The following is a 19,592-nucleotide window of genomic DNA, read 5'->3' as shown; positions in this document are numbered from 1 at the left end:
AGGCTGCGCAGGGAGGCTGTGCAGTTCGCAGGAACTGACCGGACGAAGCCCTGAGCCACCCGGTCCGACTCCGGCCGACCCCGCTTTGAGCAGCAGGCTGGGCCGGACACCGGGCGGAGCGGACGGGCCCTCACCGCCCCGGGGCTGAGCGCGGCGCCCCCCGGCCGCCTCCCCGCCCTCCCCTCCCCTCGCCGCCGCACGCGCTGCCCACCGCTCCCGTCCGGCTGCCGCCCCCGCCCCCCCCGCACGGCCTCGGCCCCCGGGACCGCGCGGCGTCAGCGCCGGCGTCAGCCAACCAGCGTGCGCGGCGCGAGTCGGCCGCCCCCCCCCGCCACGCGCCCGCCCTGCCTATAAAAGCCGCGGGCCGGCGGCGAACGCGGGAGCGGTGTGAGGAGTGTGACGGGACGGCGGCACCACCACCGGTCTCCTGTCAGCGCGGCGGCTGGCTCGGCCCTCGCCCCGGCGTCCCCCTCCGAGCCGTCGCCCCGCTCACCGGCCGGGATGTTGCCCGTGGTCGCCGGGCTCCTGCTCGCCGTAGCCGCGGGCGGCCCGGGGGCGGCGGCGGGGGACCAGGAGAGCCCTCCGGGGAGCCGCTTCGTGTGCACTTCGCTGCCGCTGGACGCCGCCGGCGCGGGCTGCCCGCTGCCCCCGGTGCCCATGCAAGGCGGCGCGCTGCCCCCCGAGGAGGAGCTGAAAGCCACGGTGCTGCAGCTGCGGGAGACCGTCCTGCAGCAGAAGGAGACCATCGGGAACCAGCGGGAGGCCATCCGGGAGCTCACCGGCAAGCTGAGCCGCTGCGAGAGCGCCGACGGCAAGTCCGCTACGGGGACGTGGAAGAAGGAGCTGGGCAAGGGCAAGGACACCATGGGCGATCTGCCGCGGGACCCGGCGCAGGTCATCGACCAGCTGAGCCGCACCATGCAGACCCTGAAGGACCGGCTGGAGAGCCTGGAGGTAGGGCCAGGGCGAGGGGTGGGCCAGCCTCCCTGCCCCCCCCGTAGAAACTTGGAATTACTTAACGTGTATCAGTGGCTTTGGACCGCTGGGTGGACACAACAAGTGTGCTTAATCTTGGAGATAAATCCAAACTGGCCAAGCCCTGGGAGTGTGTTGCTTGGTTGGCTTGTCTTGTTTTCTTGATTATTTATCTGCTAGGTAAAAAACCTGAAGGGCTCCTCTGTGAAAGTGCTCTCCCACTATGTGGGAGAAGATTATGGTTTTCCTGCTTGTCACCAGCTTAGTTTTTGTATTAATGTGTCTAAATCTGTCTTTCTGAGAATGTGGCTTTGTGGGGTTTGAGGTATAAAGCTGATGTCTCGGGCAGTAAGACCCTGGCATATAGAGCTGAACAGACCAGTAGGGATGAGGAGATTGTGTTGGGCAGACCGTGAAGATAAGATGATGTATTTGGAGCTGACATAGAATAAAAACAACCTCATTCTGTGTACCTGTGAATAGAAAGGGGATTTGGTCCAAGCCCACTGGTCAGTGATTTCCACGAGCACTTTGGACAGTGCCCATGGTTGACTGGCAGTCAGTCATAGACATATTTTATAGAGTATTCCCATAGGAATTGTGCTGGATGTTCCACACCCTGTGAGCTACACGTGTGTCCTCCTGCTGCCCTCCAAACAGTCAGTGGTGATGTGAGGATGGCAAGTAACTTCTTAAAGGTTATTCTGTGAGGTCTAAACACTCTGGACTGCTTTTCAAGTACAGTTTTGAAAGATTTGGTAGTGTAACATCCTTTTACTACTGTTGCTGTCTTTGAGGCTTTTTTTTAAGGTTGTAGAAGGGAAACTCCACGAGAATAATATGGTAGGTGGATCTGTTGGTTTCCTGGTATCCTTAAAGATACTAGTCTTAATTGAGAGAGTATGGGGGGGGGATTGCAGTTTAAATAAAAATACTTTTACTGGCTCATATTTAGTTGGTCTAAAGAGCATCTGACTTCTTTACTCTGCAAATCAAAACTAAGGAAACTTTTTCATTTGGTAAATCTGCTTTTGAAGCAGTTTAAATTTTTATTTAAAAAGAAATAATAGTTTTTGTGTTCACTTAAGTTGGCAATGTCACTTGCAGTAAGTAAAGCAAAAATTGACTAATAATGCCACATGTACCCATACTAATGGAAGTGCATCAAACCTGGCTTTCTACGTTGATTTTATTGAACTTAAATGTATGAAGACTCCTTCATATGAAATGCTGGAAGCCTCTAACAAAAGTGCCTTTTTGTTTCAGGACCTGTTTTGCTGAAATGCTGATAAAAGCACTGAACACGACAAGTGCTAAAAAGCAATGCCTCTCTTGTACTTGCTGGAGAAATCAGTGATCTTGCTTTCTTCCCTTTGAATCAGGAGTATATCCGCATTTTGCAGTTTCTGTTTTAGAAATGACTTTTTTCCTTCTTACTTCTCCTAAAGCACCAACTCCGAGCCAACGTGTCGTATGCAGCACTACCTAACGACCTTAGAGAGATGCTTCAACGGAGGCTTGGAGACCTGGAACGCCAGCTGCTGAGCAAAGTGGCCGAGCTTGAGGATGAAAAGTCTTTGCTTCATAACGAGACGTCAGCCCATCGGCAAAAGACGGAGACAGCCTTGAATGCATTGCTAGAAAGAGTCTCTGAATTAGAAAAAGGTAATCTGCACAGAATCTACATGCTTCCCCATGATGATGAATTTTGTTTATTCCTTCTTTCTAGTGCAGTAGTCTAAATGTGGACCTTGAGGGAGAGACAGTTAAGGTGCTGGACTAAATAGTAGGTGACAGTGCAAGGTGACTTGGATTCCCTTTTTCCTTTTGTCACAGGCTTCCTGCTTGACAGGCCTCTGCATGGCTTTGGCTTCCTGTCTCTTAATTTGGCATATGTGGGTGGTTAGGATGAAACTCTTTGTGTTTGTGGGATGGGAAGATATTTAAGGAGGCAAGTGGAAATAGGAAGAAGTATGACACTGGTGTCAGGTAAATACTAGATAATGTCAAGTACATATGTAAGTAGAGCTGCCTGTCTTTATTTGGACTGAAAATCATATGGGCTAAATTTAATTAGCATGACTAATGATGTAACGAATGGCATTTTATACCAGAACCATTTCCTGCTGCTTTGTAAGTATTGCTGGTGGTCTTCCCTTTAGCTGCTGGTTATGACTTTGGGTAACTGCAGGTACTTGCATTGTGTCCTATCCCAAGTGTATAGCCTCCAGAGTTTACAGCAGATTACACATGGTGCCACTGGGGGACACTGTCTTAATCCTAGTCACTTATTCAGATACTTAGATTAATTATTACTGAGATCTTGATGGTTGAGTAGAGTCTGTTTATTTGAATTGCAAATGCCCGTGGAAATGAGCTGAAGACCAGAACTATCTTTCTATATTGACTATATACACCTACAGAGTAGACTGTGTAGGACTGGAGTACCAGACCTCTAGTAAATGCCCACTCTTTATGTAATTTTTCCAAGGTGAATAGGTTTTCTACTTAAAAGCAGCTTAATGGCCATGCTTTCAAACTGGTGGAAACATACACATCTCATGAATTTTAAAATGCAGCCTAATGGGTCCATTTGTGTAATATTGTATCTATTTTTTTTCATTTAAAAAGCATGAAGGAGGGGGAAAGGGAAGGATGAAGAAGAGATCTTCTACTGGCTCTGTCACTTAGTATTTCCTGAGAGCCAAGATAAAGCCTAAACTGCAACTAATGTTCAACTAATGCCTGTTAACATCTTATGTGGCAAGTATTGCCAGTCCTTGTCTCTGAAAGATGTGACTCATAGCAGCAAGTCATCAGAAAGAGAAAGGGAGTGGTGGGAGAACAAGCATGTGTAATTTAGGTCAAAAATAGCCTGTTCCCACCTTTATTTTTTGTGTGGGGAGAGGGCTGTCTTAAGTCTCCAACAGAGTGAAGAATTTGGGCCAGGTACCAAGACACAGACTTTCTTTTAGTTGTGTAAGTACATTTTCTATTGCAGTGCAGTTTAGCTGATATGTGCCTTTGGTTCCTCTGTCAAATCAAAGTGAGGGTAATAATGATCTAAGCACTTAATGATTTTTTTAGACTAAATGCAGACAATATTTGAAGTGATCTGACCTCTTTTGAAAATAGTATTTCTATTGTGCTTTTATTTTAAATGCCATATTGTTTAGCATCTCTTCCTGACAACTAACTAGTGTCATAAGCTCCTTGTTGTCCTGAGACTAAATAAATGGAGGAAAACCTAACCTTATAAGGTGACGCTATGACCTTTGGATTTTTTTATCTGTAGTTGTGACAGCTGTTTTTATTTGCCGGTGGGGCACAAGAGTTTGAAGTTTGTGATTCCCAAAGTCTTCTGGTAATTCCTTCACTGGTTGTCTCCATTGACAGCAGTAGATGATGCATTAAAAAGCAGGACTGGGTGGAGAAATGATCCTGCAACTAATAGTGCCTGGACTTAAATGTGATACCTAGTTTTGCTGGAGGCACGAACAGGTCACTGGCTATGTCTAAATCTATTTTCTCCATCTCTAAAGGGGAATAACAATATTTTTTGCTCATCTTGTTCAAAAATAATTCAGTTTCTTTAGGAAAAGGATTGTCTTATCCTGTGCGTGTGCCCACTGCCCAGAACAAGAGGATCTTGTTATCACTTGAGTTCTGGATGTTCTCAAGTCATGAGAACAAACCAAAAAATACAAAAAATATTAATATTGTTTGTTCTTTTCCAATCCATTATTGCATCCTTAAACTTTTTCAGAGTGACTAATGCTCTTAATGGAGTATGTTTTTGTTTGGGGTTTGTTTGGTTTTTTAATATGTGAGATTGTACTAGCCTTGTAGAGGTTGTTCAAACAACATTAGCCCTAAGAACCTGGGGATTTTTTGCTTAAAATCTAGACTGTTTTGGTTTTTTGTAAAATTCTGTAAATTCCTCAAGACAGATGTCAGCATCAGACAAGCTTTTTCTTCTTCCACCCCCTCGTTCTGTGAAAAATGCCGTCAAAACACTTCAGTTGCTTCTGAGAATGGGAACTAAGAGAATGCCAACATATTTTTAAAATTACATATGAGAATTGTGGCAACCTTTTGTGACAACAGCTCTTCATTTGGATTGGAGTGTGAAGTTTGGCAAGGGGATTGAATTTGTTTCAGGAATGTGAGTAAAGGAAATGAGTGAGAGTCAGAAGAACACGTTGCTAAAAGGTTGAGGGTAACGCTGTACTACAGAACTGTGAGGTTTTATTTTGTGGCACAATGTGGGGTTTCTCTCTTCCTGATATTTAATTCTAGAAAATTACTTGCAAGCAACTACATCAGAAGTATATGCAAATGGTATTACACAGGTATCAGAGTATTGCAACTTTCTGAAGTTTTGGTCTTAGGAGTTCTCAATTTCATAAACATTTCTGTGGAATATCTCACTGGGTCTTACTGTATCATTTAGAAAAAGCTAAGTAATAATTTCTGCTTTAATATTAAAACGAATGTCTAATGTTTTTGTAGTTCATAACTTTATATTGCATTTTTCTTCAGGTCACTTTGAACTTCAGCTTTATATTTTTGTTCAGATCTCCTGATTTGTCTGAGACAGAAATCAATTCTACTGAATTTAACTCTGCTTTCTGGAATATGTCAGCTCTTTCTTATTTCAGATTGACCACCCAAAATGAGAGCATCAACCTGTTTCTCAGCCTGCTAGCTGTAAAATGGGGATGCTGCTGCTAGCTCCCTGTGTAGCAGTAGTAGGAAAAGAAATACTGGTTTTTTTTGAAGTGCTGTGATGCTTTAATAATGAGCATACCAGAGAAGCCATGTTTAGTAACAGTAAATATCTTTTAAAACAGTTTGAATTGTTTGAAATGGGCAGGCCTCCAGCCATGAACTAAGCAATGAAGAAAGAAAATATTTAACAGCCTCTCATTAGTTGTCTGCCATCTATTATTTTGCTCTAAATGAGCAGGAAAATAAGCTAAGTAATTAGCATGATGTGTATAAAATCTACTGGTATTTTTCTGTGCTGCAGAATCATCATTCACTAATGCTGCTTCAACATAGTTTTTGCATACCTCTCTGCAGTGATTAAAATCCCAAAGATTCTCAGTATCAATTATATTGTTTCTTAACCTGAATTACAAATACACTATTTTGGTTAATGTTAAAGATTTTTCTTCCTCAATGTAATTCTAGGTAACAGTGCATTTAAGTCACCTGATGAATTCAAAGTCTCCCTTCCTCTTCGCACAAACTACTTATATGGGAAGATCAAGAAGACTCTTCCAGAGCTATATGCTTTTACTGTATGCTTGTGGTTGAGATCAACTGCTTCTCCTGGAATTGGCACTCCATTCTCCTATGCTGTTCCTGGGCAGGCTAATGAAATTGTCCTCATAGAATGGGGGAATAATCCAATTGAACTGCTCATTAATGATAAGGTGAGAATCGACTACCTTTTCTTATGTCTACGTGATCAGAATAAGGCCTGAACCCTTGGTACCTCTCTAGTAACTCTTTCATTCTCTCGGAGAAGCCAGCTCTGGGCCTTTGAGGTGGTAGTGTGTACTGGCATGTTGTTGTCCATCTGCTTGTTGCAAGTTCATAAAAGTACTTGAAAGAAAGTCAAATGGTACATAGATTTGTGTGTTGAGACAAAGCAGCATGACATCTAGATGTGCACATCGTTATGCACGTCCTTTGAATTTACAAGCAGATCTTGGCTTCTTGTTTTTTTGTTTTATGAAACAGAAGCAATATTTGAAGCCACATTATTGCAAAACCTGTGAGATACAAACCAGTTGCAGTATTTCTGTCTTTCTAATCCTAGAAGTTCAGATATGTTAAAAAGAATTTGGCAGAAGACAAAGCAAAAGGCATGTAATTGTGGCCGGTTTTGTTATGTTTAGTGACTGAACATCAGTTTAAATATAATTTTTTCGGACTTTAGATACAAAAAGCAACAATTATCTCAACTACTTCATACCACTGATTTCTGACAAGCTACAGAATGATGCTTGAGGAAAAGACGACCTGGTATTGAAACTTGGTATTAAACCAGATTATAAATCCTTCCTTTTTCTCCACCTTCAGCTTCGGCTAGTTATGACATCTAAATAGCTGATGGTAGCTAAGTGACTTGATTTGAATCAGTGACAGCAAAACTAAATTCTTTACTTGGCTAGGCTACTTTGTAGAATAACTTGCCTTCAGGCACCATCCCTTATTTTCTTTGGCCTCAGGTTTCCTGGTAACTCTCTGCTCTCTGAGGGATCAGCTGTTTACACATCTACAACACAACTCAGGTGGTTCAATCATGGGGCTAGTTAAGGACTTTTCACAGTCCTATCATCCTCCCAAATCTATAAAAGTGAAAAGCTGACTATTTTTGAATGCTTTGTGGAAGAGAAGGAAACTTGAGTTAGCAAGTCCTTAGGAATATTTTTTTCCTCTTCACTATTATGTCAGTACTACTAACTGAGGCTTTTCTTTCTCCCACATCACAGTTACTCCATAGCCCACTGCATTGGTGTCTTTATGTTGACTTGCGTAAGTTTTTGGATCAGATTCCTAAAGGAGCATAACTCCTCCTTATTTGGAGCCCTATGTAACAGTTCCCACAAATTTTGCTGGAAGCAGGAGGTCCACTTGCCAGAGTTGTTACTGCAAATGGTGCAGGCAAATCCCAGATGTTAAGAGAAACTGAGCATGAGCACTGGATGGAAAGTTAGGACTAAGCACTGAGATTTAAGCAACAAATGCCACAGACTAATATGTAGAATCAGCTTAGACACTGGGACTGGTGTCACCAGATTCTACATGAAACAAAGGCTCACATCTAGAATAAAAAGCATTCTTTAAAGCATTCATAAAAAGGTTCTATTGCTGAATACAGGAGATCTGGGACCAAGTAGAAAGATGTGGACTAACTTCTGCCTCTGAAGTTTTTTCCTCTGAGGACAGAGTAAATACTGTCACTTTTTAAATGTTGTGTTTGAACCGGTAGACTTGGTTTGCAACATACGTTATTCTTTGTTTTTTGTAGGTTGCTCAGCTCCCTCTCTTCATTAGTGATGGAAAATGGCATCATATCTGTATAACATGGACAACCAGAGATGGAATGTGGGAGGCTTTTCAGGATGGAGAGAAGCTTGGCACTGGGGAGAATCTTGCTCCTTGGCACCCAATTAAACCTGGAGGTGTCTTGATCCTGGGTCAGGAACAGGTGAGTGAATGACACTGTGTTCCAGGGTTTCAAAAAAATAAAAATCAAAACTCCCTAAACAGACAGCAGCTGTGAGAAAATGTCTTGTTAAACACTTAGTCCTGTTGTATACATGGTATCAGAAAGATTAAAACAAAGCAACAAATTCTTAATGCAATCACACATGGGTATATTTTGTTTTATAGAATCCCAGACTGGTTTGGGTTGGAAGGGATGTCAAAGCCCATTTAGTTCCACCCCCTGCCATGAGCAGGGACACCCTCCACCAGACCAGGTTGCCCAAAGCCCCGTCCAACCTGGCCTTGGACACTGCCAGGGATGGGGCAGCCACAGCCTCTCTGGGCAACCTGTCCCAGTAACTCACCACCCCCATAGAGAAGAATTTCTTCCTAATAGTTAACCTAAACCTACCCTCCTTCAGCTTCAGGCCATTCCCCCTTGTCCTGTCACTACATGTTCCAGGTGGGGTCTCACAAGAACAGAGTAGAGGGGAGAATCCCCTCCCTTGACGTGCTGGCCATGCTTCTTTGGATGCAGCTCAGGATATGGTTGGCTTTCTGGGCTGCAAGTGTATATTGCTGCACATTCCTTAAATATTCAGATATTCATGTTGCACTTATTCCTATTGCCACTCTTAATGCTAGTGTGCAACTTTGTCAGTGATCTGAGTAATGCCTTAAATTAAATCCTTTGAGCTAGATTGCTGGTAACTAGCAATGTGGCCACGGAAGTTACAGAAAAGGACAGAATTGGCCAGTGCTGTTGTATGAGCAGTCAAAAAGGAACTTGCTGAAAGCAGACCAAGTACAATTAAAAAATTAAAACAAATCAAAGCAATTAAAGACAAATTGACTGTTCCCCTTAGCAGTTTACTTCTTCTTTCCCTCCCTTTCCTCTTTATCCCATGAATAGTAAGAATGTTAGTCCTTGAGCCCTGGAATAGACCAAGTAAAGTGTGTGTGTGGGGTGACTATGGGCACTGGAGTGCTTGTGGGTATATCAGGATCTTTTATAGTTTGGCCTGCTACGGAGAACTCCCTCCAGACTGAACTCTGCAGCTTTTCAGGTATGTAACACATTTCTAGAACTGTGGAGTCTGTAGCTCATTCAGAATTTGATCTCTAAAGATGAGTTTGAAGTCAGAGATGAGCTCCAAATCAGACATTTGGTTTATCATTAAAGATGTAGGTAGATAACTCTCCTAATGCAAATGCTAGTGAAGTTTGAATATTGATACTGCCAACAGAAAGCATTCATGAGGTTAAGCCCTTTTTGAATATTGGGGGAAAAACAAACAAAAAAACCCAACCCAAAGGATTTTGAATCTCACTCTTCTAGATAACACCTCATTAAGCTATTACCTATGAATTCCGTGGCTCTTGTCTTCACACTTTTTCTCTACCTGTTCTTAGTATGATTATACATACACTAAAAAATATTCATACAATGAGTAGCAGGAAATAGCCTTTCTCCAGGATTCCCAGGTTCACAATGGGGCAAGGCAATGAAAAATTAGTTTTGTCCTGATACTGATTTTAGTAAATACTTATCCATGATGTAAGTGACAGAATGGTGAATTCAGAATCCTAATGTACTCTGCATTGCAGATGCTCCAGCTCACTACTAAGTGGCTGGTATCTTTTCTGTACCTCTCATGCCTTTTGCCTGTACTATGCTTGGTTCTATCCTATGCTATTGGTTTCATGTTAGTGTGATTGCACAAAATGTGTGATTTCTGTCCTTGAGTAGTGGCTGGAGCAAACACTTAGGCTTATGCAGTAGCAGTTTGACTTAGTCATTTGGTACAACTGGTAGAAGCTTGTGTATTTAGATCCAAAGATCGCATCTTATAGGCCCTGCAGGCAATTGGTCAAGGGCTGCAGTTACAGTTTAATCTATAGCCACAAAGCTTTTGGAGTAATCTTACACATCTATGCAGTCCTTGTTGAAGTTTTCCTGTGCCAAGCTTGCAAAATAGCTCCTAAATTAGCCTCAATATTTAAAGCTGCCTCCCTGTTCTACTGCTTGGGGGCAGCATTAGTTATGTATAGCCTTTGTGTGATGGTATACAGTCCCTACTGTTTGCTTTGAATTGTTTTGACATGTTTCACATCGGAGCTTTTAAATGTTCCATAGAACATCTTGTTTAAAGTAGCCCTTCTAGAAACTTGAAGTTGTTTGTCTGACCTAGCTCTGCACATCCTTCTAGCAGCATGCCTGGGGGGAGGGTCTTCAAGTTTGAAGAAGAAAATGCTGAAATAATACTCTTATCTAATCCTAACTCTTGTGTGCCTAAAGGACACAGTAGGAGGAAGATTTGATGCTACTCAAGCCTTCGTTGGGGAGATGAGCCAGTTCAATATATGGGACAGGGTCTTAAAAGCTGAAGACATCATGAATATTGCTAACTGCTCTACCAACATGCCTGGCAACATCATACCCTGGGTTGATAACAACGTTGATGTGTTTGGAGGTGCTACTAAATGGCCTGTGGAGACATGTGAAGAGCGTCTGCTAGATTTATAGCTGCAACCGTTTCCCATTCAAGTGCCCCCTTTTAGTAGGACAATCTTCTGTGCAATCTAAAGCACTTACTTTTCTCTCTGCCCTTCCCCAATCTTAACTCCTCAGAAGGGTAAAAAAAATTGAGTAAACTGCCTCAGTGCAAAGATAGCTGCTAGTTTGGGGCACTGAGCCTGACAATGGCAGGAGCACTTCTTGGCTAGAGCAGCCCTTGCTTTCTTATGGCCTGATCCAAAAACATGCTTTGGCCTGCAGCAGCCTTTTCGTTAGGCCCAAGTTTAGTACATCAGTTCTTCTGGTAGGGAAGGAGAACAGCCCTGCACATGTTATCTATAGTATTCCTTTTGATAACGTGCAGTGCTGACAAAGCACTAAGATTAACAGGCTAAGTGCAAATCCTTCCTCCCAGTCTATCGCCTCCCCTTTGAATTGAAGCCATTCTTTTTTAGCCCTTTTTAAAGAAATCACTTAATCCTTACACTGCAGTGGTTATGGTGCAACTATGGGTAGAGCAGAACAGCCACTGTCTGAGTGCAAGGGTCTTGCTTTTTAATTTGCAGATTAGAAATCCTTATTTTATGATAAGGAGGCAATGTATTTGAGACAGGCTATTCTAGTTCAATTTGAAGAATGGGCTGTGTAATCGGCTTAGTGCCGTTGAAATAGAGATGCTTCAGGTAAGGTTCTGTCCCAAAGCCTGTCTTTCGCTAGCCAGGATCCCAGTGTAGATGGATGGGTGAAAGATTGTATTTGTATCTTCTGTAGGCTGAATGTACTGAATTCATAGTGACCTGGCTTAAAACTTTTCTCTATTGTTTCTCTTGCTTTAGTCAATGTCTTTATTTTTTTTAAATATACAAGCTGTGATTAAGTGAATTTCCGTTTTGCTTTGAAAGGCCTTTTTATGAGCAAGTGCCAAAGTTCAGTTTCTGCTTGCTGAGAATCGCTACATATTTTCCAACATAAGTCTTCTGCACTGTTTTCTATGTTACTATAATGGTCCTATGTAATATGAAAATGTGCTGGTTTTTCAGTTCTTGTTGACTGTCTCTTCTGTAAGCACTGGGCTGACTACTATATTTTTTATCATTTTCTCTCAGTATTTTGCAAACAGTGTTGCTGTTTCCTTGGCATTGATGTGACTATTTGGTTTGTGGCTCGCAGATAGCAAATGCACTGTATCAGGAAAGAGTTAATACTTTTGTTATTTAATAGAAAAAGGATTTAAAGGTGGGAGGGGGAATTTATAAAGCTAAATATCATATTTTATTTTTCATATGTTTGAATTGTAAGAATAATATGGTGACAGTCCCATTTGTAAGATAAAGTTGCATATTTCCATTAATATGTAGTATGCTGTTCTTAAAAGAAAATTCTTATAATGAACTTTTAATTAAAATGCACTGTAAAATGAGTCTTTTAATTCCTTTATAGTCACACAAGATACTGAATGTTCTCCTTAACAGCTGCTCTGAGTTCAGTTACTGTCTCTCTAGACTGGTAGAAGTACAGTCCTGTAAGAAGTTATCGTTTTATTCCCTAAGTGTCTTAAATCAGCCTTTGACTAAAAGGGGCTTAGGTGTGCATGTAACCTTAACTGGGGAGAGGACGGATGTGGTGGGGTGGCTGAAGCTCAAGCCAAGACCTGCCTCCTAACGCAGCCATCTGATGGGCACTAGGGCATGGCCTGAGATACAGCACTTCCCCTGGAGTGTGATAGGACACAGAGCAAATGTTCACATTTTATTTTTACAGTCATGAGGAAAAAAGTATGACCCTTCTGGGTGAAAGTACTGGTTCTAGGCAACTTGTTTCCCAAGTCAGAGTGAAAAGAACTGCTTAACAATGAGATGACTAGTTGAAATGTGGTAGCAGAGGCACTATGCTGGTGCCAGTTGTGAAGTGCAGTGTCTGTGGGGTCTGGCAGTAAACCAGCTGCACTGCTTGGTAAGCTAATGTGATGGCATGCTCTGTAAGACAACAACCACCTGGGGCAGAAATGTTTATCTAGCTCTGACATCCTTTTCTTGCCATGGAGAGTTTGAGGCTTCTATGAAATGTTACACAGCACCATTTCAAATGTTCTCCTGCTGATCAGCCTTAAACCAGAACTCCTGACCCACAACAGTGCTTTCCCTGCACGAAGGAAAGCAAACAAAACAACCAAAACCCCCTCAATATCCAAAGAATCTTTGTCCTAAGCTCAGGGAGAGTGCAAAATTCTTATCTCATATGGGCTGGAGACTAGCAGAGAGGCATCAGCCCTCCAGTCAATCTACCTTTATCAGCTTTTTTTCAAAATAAAATGAAGGAAATGAAGTCTGGAGTTATCTGTGCTGAGGTCTGCCCTTTCAGGAAATGGCTTTTTGCATCTTTCACTCTCTTCCTGAAAGGTGCAATGGTGAAATTGCCTTGGATGTTTTCTTGTATGGCTAGGAGCCTGCCTGTGGATGTGGCCTGTTGTTTTAAACACTAGGTCACTGTTTGGATTCATGTGTTGGTTGAGGGAAGCAGAAGGTCTTTACACTTCAACTGGCCGTGTTGATCTTGCAGAGTTTAATTAATCCCAATCTTAGGTCTGTCTTTAGCACTGACTTTAACAAGAAGCACCTGAGTAAGAAGCCCCACCTGCATGGGGAGGTGTTTGTGGGTGGGGGCTGTAATCGCTTTGTTTTGTGCACCGTGGGAACACTTGGTCTGGGGGCTGGTTTAGGCTGGTGCCAGGAAGTGGCTGGCTGCTTTCTTCTGTGGGTTCTGCTCGGGCTGTGTGAAGGAGGAGAGTAACAGAACTCTTCAGTATGGAAATCAATGCTAAAAGTTGGCTTTTTTCTAAGGTATGTCAAGGTGCTCAGGTGAGAGGGTGTTTGGGGACATTCATCCTGTTGCAATTTGACCTAGAGCCGGGGTGGATCTTTTCTTCTGAAGATAAACAACTTAGTCCTCTGTTTTTCAGTTTGTTTTTTTTTACTGATTACATAACCAAGTTGGTAGGGATTTGGGTTTTTTTTTTTTTAGATGCTGACTCTTTAGTAAAAGCCAAAGCTAAGGAGTGTATGTTCTGTTGAAAAGAGGGGGCTTTTTGGTTGTTTGTTGTTTTTTTTTTTTTTTACTATATATATCTCCTTTCTTTTGTGGAATAGTACCTTTTTCATTAAAAAGAAAAGATGTGTATTGATTTTTGTACCTTTATCTTGCGATGAAAAGCTACGGCTGTTATTCTGCTGCTCCACATTCTGGGAGTCACATGTTTTATGTGCATATATAAGCAGATGGCAAAACAGGAGTAAATATTACCATATTCCGGCATCTATACTGTTTATGGAGCGTGGAAGTGACAAGACAACCTTCAGTTCCCAAACCGCTCCGAATACACAGAAGTAATAACTTATGGAAAGCTGACTGACAGCTACAGCACTTGGAACATGCAGTAATGCAGATTTCTAGAAAATCTGTTTCTGTTTAAAAGCAGACAGAGCTAGGGCTCCTAAAAAGTGCTATTAGTGATCCTAACAAGTCAAGCTCTTGGGCGCTGTGAACTGGCTAGGTCTGCAGGTGACTTCTTGGGCGTGAATACTGTTCAGTCCATTTCTGTATTGCACTGTTCTCTTTGTATATACTCGATGTATTTGGTGGGTGTTGAGCGACAAAGGAGCTAGCATTTGGTATGTTTAAATCCATGTTATATTTCTTCAGAGACAGCTAAGTGTTTTTGACCAACTGGCTGGTCATTAGAAAATGTAGGTCTTATCATACGTTTAGTATTTGCTTGAAGGCTTTAGCTACACACTTGCTATCTAACCAGAGCTGAATGTTACTGAGGGGAGGAGGACCAACTCTGTGCCTTTGGGATCCTGCTGGGAATAGGACACGGCTCCCACGTGCAGGTGTCTTTCTGCTGGGTGGCACTTGCTTGCTAAACAGTTAGTTTAGGTCTCAGAAATGCAAGAAAAAACATAGAAATTCTTGCCACTAAAACTCTACCCTCATTTTTACACATGCTTCTCAGCATTCAAATATGTGAGACTGCCAGGGAGAAGCTGATTCTGTGTTGCTCCAGAGAGCTGGTTTCCCTCAGGCCTTTCCTAAAGGCGAAAGGCAGGCCGGCAGCGAAGCTGATGCATGGTATTAGGTGTTTAAAGCTGGTACTTTCTCAATCAGGATAACTTGTTCTAAAAAAATGTTTATATAACTACAGATTAGACTTACTTCTTTTTTCCTAATGGTACCTGTCTCTCTATATAAGGATTCTTCATCCAGCTGATTTCATTTATCCAGGTTGGGAGGGCAGATCAGTGGTGTTCCACGGCATCATCCCTGGGGGGACCCGAATCTTGCTTGGAGTACAGATACAGGAGAAAGTGGCCTGGCTGATGCTTTTACTACAGATGATGTTCCCTTGATGCTGCTGTAGGAACTTGAGACTAGGCACAGCAAGGACCCCACTGAAATAGAGACCTGCTGATGGAGAGAGTCAGGTACAATCAAACTCCGTGCAGAAATGAAAGGACCTCTACCCTCTCTATTGGTAGTCAGGAATTTAGGGGTTTTTGAAAGTTTTGCGGGATTTTTCCAGAGACCTTTCACCAAAACTTTTTTTTGGTGTACAAAGAAAAAGCCGGACCTTCATAACATTCATGATTTAGCTGTAAGGCTTAAATAATACATGAGTTTTACAGAGCTAAAAATCTTCTGGAAAGAATTAATTGCACCCCTGGCTATAGCTGTTTCTAAAAGACTGCACTTAGAAAAGTATAAATTTGCACAAGGAGTTCAAAGGTCCATTTCTTTCTCCACAGGAGGGCTGGGCCGATGTTTTGGCAAAGCTTCAAATACAGAAGCTCCCTGATGGCTTGATGCCACTGAAAGAAATTGTTTTATTTATTTAAGATGCTTTGGCGTTTCACCTGAGGCGGCTCTAAGCAGTTTAGCTCCTAGCGGTGCTGCTCCCAGGTGCTCGTGCCACGTGAGGGATGCCGAGCAGTCGTCTTTGCAGTACCCACTTGTTCCCTCGATACCGGTTAGCCTGTACAGGATCACAGGGAGCAGAGCTTACCTCGCAAAGGGCGGTCTCAAGTGTCTGTGGCACAGCGTATGCCTTTCTTCTGTACTAAAAGACGTTTGCAAGAGTTTTGCCCTGTTTTTTAGATCACTAAGGTGTTCCCACCAGCGGTTCTGCTGTGCTTATTAAGAAGAAGGATTCAGAAAGTTAACTGAATGACTATTTCGTAGGAGGGTTTAGGTGGTTTTTAAGGTACTAGATGCTCTTTTACTTTGTATCTTTCAAAACACCTAAACCAGCTTATGAGTAATTTAAAATCCTTATGCTACTGCAACTGAGTTGGTCACCTAGGCTTATCTCCACAACAAAAGATTGCTCTCCTGACCTCACCGGACAAAAGCAATCCTATTTAAAGGCAACTGCATAGTGTTTAAAAAGAGTATGCTAAAACCTCCTGGGTAACAACACTAGCTAAACTGGTGATTTATACCTTCCTTTTTTTTTTTTAACCATACTTGGTGTTTGCTGCTGATTTTCAGTGGGAAGCCTGCCATGCTGTGGTCCCAGATGCAGCTGTTCCTTCTGCAAGAGGAAGCAATTGGTTTTCCTCCCATTTCAGAGGGCACAGAGCAGGCAGTTGCTTCCTCTCTGGTGTGGACCTGGGAAGAGGTTGTCCTGTGCAGCCACCTTCTACCTCTGCAACTGCAAAAAGGTCTGGGAGAAATGATCTGCACTGACTCTTAATTTCATGTGAGATTTCCCTGTGGGAGATATTTGTGTCTGACAAAACAGGACAGACCTAAATTTGCTTTCCAGGGATGGTGTAGCTTGCAGGAATGTGCTGTGTTTTAGGCTACGGTTTCTTTTTTTTTCCTTTTCTACTTTCTTTATGGTAAATTATAACTTGGTTGATAAACACCTATAATAAAATACAGATATGCATTGGCAAATCATCATTTTTTCCATTAAAGAAAGCAGTAACTTACTGTGTAGAGAGTACATATCCTCCTAAGAGATCAAATTATTTATGGCAGTGCATTAATTAGCTTTTTCAAGTCTTCTCAGGTCTTGGAGCTACTTCCAGCTCCAGGGATAATTGCAGTAGGTAAATACCTCTCTCCATCAAGTGTAATTTAATGTAATGGGAAAACAACTGTCAATATGTGCTTCAGACTTCTGGCCTGTTGGGGGCTCTTGTCAAGTGGAAAACTAGCACCTACAGGGCTTCTGTAAGGAGGTGATCAGAACTTGCTAGTTGGGTAACTGTGGTGGCCAGAGATATCCAGAAAATTCAGGGGCCTTCCAGAACTGGTTTGGTCACCAGTTTTACTTGTATATATCTGCACTGTCATCTTGATTCTGAGGCTGCACTAGAACACTTGCTTACCCATCATGACTCTCATTTTGGTCTCAGTAAACAGCAGATCTGACTCCGCTCTCCTGTTCATCAGCAGCTCTGGTGCTTTTTCTAGTGGCTGTTCTGCTTTTTACTGAGATCCATGCTTTGTGCATTCCACCTCTTGAATTTTTGTGTGTCTGTTCAGAAGTATTTGGCATTGTTCAAATACGCTGCTATGGTTACTCAGGTACCACTGACTGCACAGGTCAGCTTGGAAGAGCTTTAAACAAAGTATTTGGGACAGAATGCCGCTCTCGCTTGTTAATTTAAGACCTGGCACATCAGTTTGAACAAGTTACATGGAGGATAATGTCTGTCTTTTTTTCCCTCCGCTTGGGACTTGGAAAAACATAAGAAAAATATTGCCTTGACGTGAATCCAAGCAATGACAGTGGCTCCTGCTGAAAATAGAAACCAGCCTATTTGTTCTGGGAATTGCCTGAAGGCCGGCAGGGCTTTGTGCGCACAAGTGGAAGTAGGATGTACAAAACAGAGCGACCTATTGAAGAGTACAGGCTTCCTCAGCTGCGTCAGTGCAAATCAAGCATAGCTCTGTTGATGTGAGTGGGTTTGACTGCAGATCACCACCACAGCATGGCACCTGTGCAAACATTCAAGGGCCAAATTTTACAACCCTTGGGAAGTGGAAGGGGCTGATACGTGATTCTTAGACCTCAGGCTGCCATCTTGTGGTTCAGGGGTCAGATGTTAGCTGCTCACTTCTGGAGACTGAGGCTGGGATCTTTGGAGTGGTGAAGATTCAGGGTGCTGCAACAATGACCTGTTGAGGGCTGTAGCCATGATTTTAATCTGCTGATCCTGAGCGAACCTGGGACCTGAATTGGCACGTGTCGTGGTTTAACCCCAGCCAGCAACTAACCCCTGCATAGCTGCTTGCTCACCCCCCACCAGTGGGATGGGGGAGAGAACCAGAAGGGTAAAAGTGAGAAAACTCATGGGTTGAGATAAAGACAGTTTCACAGGTAAAGCAAAAGCCATGTGCACAAGCAAGCAAAGCAAACCAAGGATTTAATTCCCCACTTCCCATGGGCAGGCAGGTGTTCAGCCATCCCCAGGAAAGCAGGGCTCCAGCACACATTAACGGTGACTTGGGAAGACGAATGCTGTCACTCCAAACATCCTCCCCTTCCTTCTTCCTGCAGCTTTCTATGCTGAGCATGATGTCATATGGTATGGAATATCCCTTTGGTCCATTGGGGTCAGCTGTCCTGGCCATGTCCCCTCGCAACTCCTTGTGTATCCCCAGTTACTCGCTGGTGGGGTGGTGTGAGGAGCAGCAAAGGCTTCAACTCTGTGTAAGCACTGCTCAGCGATTAGGAACACACCCCTGTGTTATCAGCACTGTTTCCAGCACGAATCCAAACCAGAGCCCCATACCAGCTACTATGGAGAAAACTAACTCTACCCCAGCCAAAACCAGCGCAGCATGTGGTGGTGTTTAGGTCCCAGAAATTTAGTGAGATTTGTTCTGTAGTGTACCAAGGGCAGAGTTTGAAAAAGGATCGTTGTAAAGTGAATTTACAGATATGTAATGATGCCCGCACTAGGCTATGCCCTTCAATGCCTTTCTGGTTACTTTACCCTGGAGAAATGAGTATGACTGAATTTCCTTTTCTGATTACACTGAAGGCAAAATTTCCATAGACTTGAATGGGAGAAGAACAAGATACTAAGACAAGTCTGAGCATGCTGGTAAAAATGAAACAAAAAAATCTGGTGTGACTTTAAAGCTATTTTTAAAAACACAAGCTGGAGTGGCTTACTCTGAATCACTGGAGTCTGTTATGTCTTTTTCTTTTTTTTAATTTCTACTCAGTAATTTTGAGGACACAGTGAGAAGACAAGTCTTTAGTGATGGGTTATATCTGTTAAAGGGGGGAATGTGCTAGCATAACAAATATCACTGCCAAATGAGCAGGTACCTTTTCTGATAAGGCAAAAATATTGTAAATGAGAATTTATATCAAGCCATTTCAGAAAACAAGAGAAGGTGGTTGATTTATTGTTTTAATTAAAATATTAACTTGGCTTCTTTCCTTGATTGTTTCTCTGGGAAACTGGATGATGCTTGGCATTTGCTTAGTAAATCTTGGGGCTACCTCTTTGGTGGGTGGGTTGTGTTGGGGGTTTCTTTGTCTCCTTGTTGTCTCCTCCCCTGTCCCAGCCCTTGGGTGCAAGTTCCCTGCAGCTGTGAGTGGAGTCTAAAAATAATCTACCTTCACTGTAATACGTAATAGCAGAATCTTACTAACGTCTCTTGGATTGGGTCCTGGGTTTTCCATTCAGTGCTTGAATTCAAAGGCTGGTCATTCATGTACTTGTTTTTCAGTTGAAGGATGCAAACTTCAACAGCATTCATTCAGCTAAGAAGTGGCAGTCCTCTTCATGTAGTTCTTTCTCCCAGTTCATTGTAGCAGACTTCTTGCACTTGAAGGAGGACAGGGAGGAGA

General features: G+C 42.9%; 1 protein-coding gene across 1 annotated transcript; it reads left to right on the top strand.

Moving 5' to 3' along the window:
• The first annotated feature begins 357 nt into the window (after positions 1-357).
• NPTX2 (neuronal pentraxin 2) lies at positions 358-12,137 on the top strand. The gene is made up of 5 exons (XM_010297963.2): positions 358-954; positions 2,424-2,640; positions 6,172-6,416; positions 8,021-8,200; positions 10,499-12,137. The coding sequence occupies exons 1-5, from the start codon at positions 502-504 to the stop codon at positions 10,724-10,726; spliced, it is 1,323 nt and encodes a 440-aa protein (XP_010296265.2). The 5' UTR covers positions 358-501; the 3' UTR covers positions 10,727-12,137.
• The last annotated feature ends 7,455 nt before the right edge of the window (positions 12,138-19,592 follow it).

The sequence above is a fragment of the Balearica regulorum genome, chromosome 15 (genome assembly GCF_011004875.1).
Source record: "Balearica regulorum gibbericeps isolate bBalReg1 chromosome 15, bBalReg1.pri, whole genome shotgun sequence".
Classification (NCBI taxonomy): Eukaryota; Metazoa; Chordata; class Aves; order Gruiformes; family Gruidae; genus Balearica; species Balearica regulorum.
Note: the sequence above shows the minus strand (reverse complement) of the source record. Positions and strands in the feature narration are given on the sequence as shown.

Bases quoted from the DNA above. Each gene is read 5' to 3' on its own strand.
- NPTX2 (XM_010297963.2), top strand. From the start codon at position 502: ATGTTGCCCGTGGTCGCCGGGCTCCTGCTCGCCGTAGCCGCGGGCGGC. The intron at 955-2,423 runs GTAGGGCCAGGG...CTTCTCCTAAAG, and splicing joins ACCGGCTGGAGAGCCTGGAG to CACCAACTCCGAGCCAACGT. The intron at 2,641-6,171 runs GTAATCTGCACA...ATGTAATTCTAG, and splicing joins AGTCTCTGAATTAGAAAAAG to GTAACAGTGCATTTAAGTCA.